This window comes from Orbicella faveolata, unplaced genomic scaffold (genome assembly GCF_042242905.1).
Source record: "Orbicella faveolata isolate gen_17 unplaced genomic scaffold, um_ofav_v1 contig_25, whole genome shotgun sequence".
NCBI lineage: Eukaryota > Metazoa > Cnidaria > Anthozoa > Scleractinia > Merulinidae > Orbicella > Orbicella faveolata.
In genome coordinates this window covers 6,506,286-6,512,500 of record NW_028301553.1, presented here as the reverse complement: position 1 = coordinate 6,512,500, position 6,215 = coordinate 6,506,286, and the positions used below count along the sequence as shown (strand labels likewise).

The 6,215-nt window shown below is 37.0% G+C and overlaps 1 protein-coding gene across 1 annotated transcript in view; it reads left to right on the top strand.

Annotated features, from left to right (window-relative positions):
- The window catches only part of LOC110047014 (COP9 signalosome complex subunit 6-like), a 6,689-nt gene extending 1,912 nt beyond the window's left edge, over positions 1-4,777 (top strand). Inside the window, exons 2-10 of the mRNA XM_020752732.2 lie at positions 194-328; positions 1,447-1,535; positions 2,043-2,105; positions 2,260-2,307; positions 2,741-2,855; positions 3,285-3,377; positions 3,801-3,901; positions 3,993-4,061; positions 4,506-4,777. Coding sequence (XP_020608391.1) covers positions 194-328; positions 1,447-1,535; positions 2,043-2,105; positions 2,260-2,307; positions 2,741-2,855; positions 3,285-3,377; positions 3,801-3,901; positions 3,993-4,061; positions 4,506-4,574 — 782 coding nt within the window. The 3' untranslated portion in view covers positions 4,575-4,777. The remainder of the gene's footprint in view (positions 1-193; positions 329-1,446; positions 1,536-2,042; positions 2,106-2,259; positions 2,308-2,740; positions 2,856-3,284; positions 3,378-3,800; positions 3,902-3,992; positions 4,062-4,505) is intronic.
- Positions 4,778-6,215: the final 1,438 nt, after the last annotated feature.

The window sequence follows — 6,215 nt, the reverse complement described above, 5'->3', positions numbered from 1 at the left end:
AAAAACGTCTCTGGTTGTAGCAAATTTAGCAATATCCATAAACAAATGACCCTCTGAAATGACATGTAGCATTAAGAAAATACTGGTAAATCAAACAGTAACTGGGGCTACTACTTCCAGAGTTTGACTTAAAATTATGTTTTTATGTATAATTCCAACTTTCTAATTTACATGTAATTAATTTTTATCCTAGTGATTGGAGCTCTTTTAGGCACTCAGGATGGCCGCACAATAGAAATTTTCAATTCCTTTGAGCTTCAGTTTGATCTCTTTGATGATGGACAACTTGTGATTAACATGGCTTACTACAAAACAAAAGAGGAACAATGTAAGTTGATATACATGTAGGTTTTAAAGCCTTGCATTCTACCGTTGTCTGCCTCCCTGGCCCAGATGGAATATCAACCATCCTATTCTAAAGAAGGAACTATCAATGGCATAAGTCTGGCACAAGGTGCAGGTTGACTTAATCTTGAAACAAAATTCAGCACCAAAGCAAACAGTTAGAAATAATGAAATGAGAATTAATTGGAATAGAGTCTCATTTTAGTTGTTATAAGGGTGGTAAAAGTGGCATTTTGTGCCTGGCACAAGACAACACTTTTTAGGGTCCAGCAGTGAGCCATTTAACTTTCTAGGAATTTTATTTCAGCTTGTTTGCCGATTTTGGTTTGAAAGGTTTTAATATAAGACCAAAATAAAATTTATCACATGTTGCACTCAAGTAAACTTTTAATCATCTAATACGTTCTGTAATGTGGGCAGGGAAATGGATAATCACCTGCCACAGCACATGAACTTGGAAGGCCCAGTGGTTAGGGTGCTAGACCCTGGATCAAGTTGTCTGAGTTCAAGCCCTAGCTGGGGACATTGTGTTTAGTTCTTGGACAAGATACTTTATGCTTACACCGCTTCTCTATAGCTAGGTGTATAAATGGGTACCAGCAAATTTAATGCTAGGGGGGGGGGGGGTAACCCTATGGTGGACTAGCATCCCATCTAATAGGAAGTGCAAATACTCCTTGTCATTTCAATGCTTCAGAAACTAGAGATAAGCCTGATAGGCTGCTAAGCTCTAACACAGACTTCAGGTAGTATACAGGGATCAAAGAAAGTGCTGTCTGGTCATCTGTGACAAGTAGAATTTTCCTGCTGGGCAAATAACTTTTCATTCTCACTTTCCTGATGGGCAAGGGCTCAAGCAAGTCATCTGCCAACTAAATAAAAGAAAGTAATCCAAAACACTCCCAGGGAAAGCAAAATTTGAGAGCAGCTTGTCCAAAGGGCAAACTTGGATTCAAGATTTTCATTTCGAGCCTTGGTATAGCATATTGTTCATGGGGCTGGTGTTGTTTGCTGGCAATCCATCATGTTAGCAGAGATAAAGTTAACAGAACTATTGTTAACATTTTTTGTGTTCTTACCATGAGTGGCAACATTTTCTAGTTCATCAGGTGTTCAAAAATTTGGATTTTCTTGGCTGGTACACGACTGGATCAGGACCTACTGAAAATGATATTAGAGTACACAAACAGGTGAATAGAACGCGCAACATTAGTGTTCCAGAGTGGTGGATTGCCTGACATATTTTAGCCTTAACACCATGTATCTAAGTAAAACCACTGTTAAAAAATATTCTCGAAGACCAAGGTTTTTCTTCTGTCTCCTATGAAAGCTAGTTTAACTCAAAATATGTATAGTGAGTAAATAGTTTAGAGCAGTTTTCAATTGAATGTGGTAAAATCAAAACCAAGCCAAGTACTCACCAATTATACTACTCAGCCAATCTCAAACCGTAGTAAAAACAGAGTTTACCAAAACTAAATTAATTGCCTGATTACTGTCTTTTGACACTCAACTGAAAACTGCTCTTACTTTAATATAAAACCATTTTGTTAAGTGGCTATTTCATGGCTTTTTTGAAATAAATATATCTTTACTTGATGTCTTTTGCAGTAATTTGCCATATACTTCATATTGAAACTTAAGATGCTTTTTTCAGTGTATAAAACAGTCTTATAGAATGATTTCTGTCTCCTCAGATGTGTGAGATAAATGAAAGTCCATTATTTTTGAAACTCAATCCACTGGCCAAGACAAATGATGTAGGTTAATTTTTTTATATACATAATCTAAAAATGATCAATGAATGGTACATGAATCCTTTGAAAACACTCTTTTTCTCTGTTTTGAACTTGACCTTTTAAATTCATGTGAAATAATTATTAGAATTGTATATATTAATATTTCTCATTTCAGTTGCCAATCAGTTTATATGAGTCTGTGATTGACATTGTCGATGGAGCGGTAAGATTTTATTTTTATAGTTACACAGCTCAATGGGCTAAAAAAAGTCACAAAAAGTATCATAATTTTGAAAATCCTTTTCTTGGCATCTACAGCCCAACAGGCATTACATGGCAAAGAAAACTTATTTCTTAATATTTTTTCTTCTCTTTAAGCAAACAGATGATGAAAATAAAGAAAATCTAAACTCAGGAATGGAAATATTCTCTTTGTTTCACCAAATTCTGACATCTAGTACTAACATGATTGTACTGCTATCATAGGATGTACTAAAACTATGATATTTGCCAATATTTAAATTATCTACCAAAAAAAAATGCTGAGTTCAGCTGAAGTGAACAGAAGCCTGTATTTTTAACCATCTTAATCCAATATTTAAAAACTGCAGACATCTCTATCTCATGAAATATACATATTCTACTGTGAATTGCAGGCACGGATGTTATTTGTAGAGACGCATTACACCTTAGCGACAGAAGAGGCTGAAAGAATTGGAGTCGATCATGTGGCTAGATTATCAAATACAGGGACAATTGATGGCTCAACAGGTGTTCATGACTAGTTAAATTCAGACTGAAATAATAATTCTATTAACCATGCACTTAAGAATGTGAGCTGAAAATCCAACTGCCAATTTTGAATACCATATTCAATAGAAGGTTCTTGTCTGACGATAATTATCAAAGTTTTTATTCCAAAATTGAACCTCTGCTAAAAGGTATTTCCCATAAGCAGACACTTGTTGTAGTCCCAGCAATGTACCAAGGCAACATTTCTTAATCTTCCCTAAGTAGACACCTCTATTATGTGCACATGCAGCCTTCGGCTCTTTATACAGTGTAGTCTTTTGTAAGCAACAAAAAATGCAACACTAGGTACAGCAGAATGTCACGTAAATCTTGTAGCGCTGCAAATTCAATTACAGAACCTGAAGTTACAATGTGACTGATTTTTTCTCTTTGCTCTCTGGGTTATAGTGTCAGAACATCTCCTTGCTCAGTACAATGCAATAAAGATGCTTCATTCCAGGGTCAAGATGATTTTGGAGTATGCTAAAGCTGTGAAAAGTGGTGAGAATTCTTTTAATTTTTTTTGGCAAGATTTGCTCAAAGTGAAAGTCTCCACTTGAACAGATTGCCTTTAAATTGTTAAAAAGAGCGTTATACATTCTATTGAGCCAAAAATGTTAGAATTTGGGCTGAAATCTCCTTACCACTAGGAGAATTTACAGGAGAACCTAATTGTGAGGGATGGGAGGGGTGGGGGGACTGGAGCAATTGGAAGGAAATTCCATTTTGATAAAATGGTTTTCTGCGCTTTCCATTAGCATAAGCAGATTTTTGCAAATGCCGAGAGTCAAAGACTGACAGTCATTCTACTCAGTAGTTGGTTCATTTCCTCTGTTCTGATCAATTTGACCAATTGAAAAACATAGATAAACGAAACAGAGGAAATGTTATTTAGTAACTTCTTTTTTGTCTTGATCTATCTAGGGGAAGTCCCTTGCAACCACGAGATAATGCGCGATGCCTTGAGTCTGATTCAGAGGCTTCCAGTTATGAAGACTGATGTTTTCCGTGAGGACTTTTACAATGTAAGTTTTGTTCTTGTGCTAACAAGATTACATCGTGTACTCCAGATACTCTGCTATAAATTTAAATTTAATCTTGTAATTATTTTGACAGCAATGTAATGATGTTATGCTGATGTGCTACCTATCCACCATAACAAAGGGCGCCAACAGTTTAAATGAGGTATGCCGATCTCTAGCTAATATGATCCCTGTTCTTTGGAATTCAATCTAAACTAGGTTCTGTGACGGAGGTTTGGGGACTCCAAGGTCCTTAAAAAAAAGATGAAGGCAATTTTGGATAGACATGTCGATATTTATAGCTCCTCGTGAGTTGTAGGAATCTTTTTACAATACTGCCGCAATTCTGTAATCTGAGGTACATTATACTTTTATGCCAGAAATACGAAATAAAAAATGCAATGGCGCGCTTTTGATAAGCTTTCTAACTAACACCTTTGGATCTGAACATGAAACCAAATGAATGACAAAAAGTTGGAAACTAGTCCAATTTTTATTATTATTATTATTATTTTTTGAAATTCGGATTATGTTTTCAAACTAGTGTTACCAAAGATTTAAATTATATTTGAAGACTTATTTAATGTTGCTTTGTTCTTTTCTTTAGTTCATCAACAAGTTCAACGTGGTTTATGACAGGGGAATGGGTCGAAGAATGAGAGGAACGTTATTTTAGGATCTGAAATACATTATTTGTACAACCACAGCATTGTTCAGGAATCACGGACTTCAGTTTGCTCATGAGCCAACACGTGGCAAGAATAACAAAAAAGTGTACAGAACTATGTCAACAAAGCACTCCTTTTGTGCAGAAATGTTTGCCAAGAAAATGCAAACAAAATTTTCGTGATTTATTTAATAAAAAGTCAATGAATGCGATTTTGTAAAATTTCAATGGGATCCAAACCAACTGGAAATTATGAACTTAGTATATTCAAGTTTGGCGATAATTAAGTTCTCGCCATCCTTCCCCAAAGAGGATTCATCGGTTTCTTCTGCTACCTGTTTCGCACCCAATTGAGTTCGCACCCCTGAACTCATTATATACTTTCTATTTAGAGTTCGCCTTCACCTTCATTAAATTAAAGAACGAGAAATAAACACGTTTTGTGTGATTTTGTTTCATTACGAGCGCAAGATTGTCTTTTTTGCTCGGTAAGAGAAAGACAAAAAGAAAATATTTTAAGCACTTGAATTGACCACTAGTCGAGTTGATGTGGGTGCGAACTCACTTGTGTGTGAAATCTCCAGCTACCCATTCTTCGATGCCCGGTTGGGTACTTCCAGAAAAATTGGACGGGGGTGTGCGGCCCGCTTCCCAAAACCTTTTCCCTATTTAAGACTAAAATCTGTAATTTTCCCTACTCTATTTAAGACAAAAACGGCTAAAAAAAGCATACCCTTTGGAGCCGCACATACCTATATATCCCATACAAGGAAGAACCTCCCCCCCGCCCTGCTCCGGGCTTCGATACAACAGGATCTCGGTGAGCTTGTATCATTGATACTGATCCAGATCGACTCAAACGAACGCACCATTAATCTCTGTTAAGACACCCAATGTTGAACTATGACAATTATCAGATTATTAGCCCGCGTTGTAAGCGGGTTACAGATGAACGGAACCCGAAACACAATTATCTCTGTCAAATCTCCATTTAAGCCTAATTAGGGAATACCCGTATTTCCATTGACAGCTCGCTCAGTGAGTGAAATGATAGGACAAAAATTACACAATATGACAAATGATTGTAGCGAAGAGAGTAAATTGACAGCTAGCTCGATTTTTCCAGGTCACGTGAAATGAGGGAAATTTTGCGCCATACGTTAGTATCGTGGTTTGGGACCGACTGGGAAATTTTCTGGGCAATTCAGTCAGGTTGTGCATTGGTGGGCAATAGGCTGTGTAAGAATTTCTTTTAAAGTCAAACCCCATGGCTCCCCTTGAACAATTTCTTTTCCGGCAGTTTTTGCTGTGCAGGAATTTTGTTTTGGAAATTGCCCAAATCCCAACACTGACTCTTCCCTAAAAAATAACTATGGTCCGCCAATTCGGGACCGAGCAGTCGCAAAAGTGGGAATACAAAAAAAGTTCGAAAAACAGACAGAAATAGTATCGCACAGAAATAAAATCACTCAAGCGAGTAACTCGGGGGAAAAATATCAGTGCACTGAAGGACAGATAAGGTATTTTTACTACCAAGAGACCCAAAAAATCAAGCCAAAAAAACTCTTCACCCTGAGAGCCATCGCCCGTCCCCCTCCCCGCTCCAAAAACCTTTTTCCTTCCCAGTTCCCACATCACATCATCGCTACA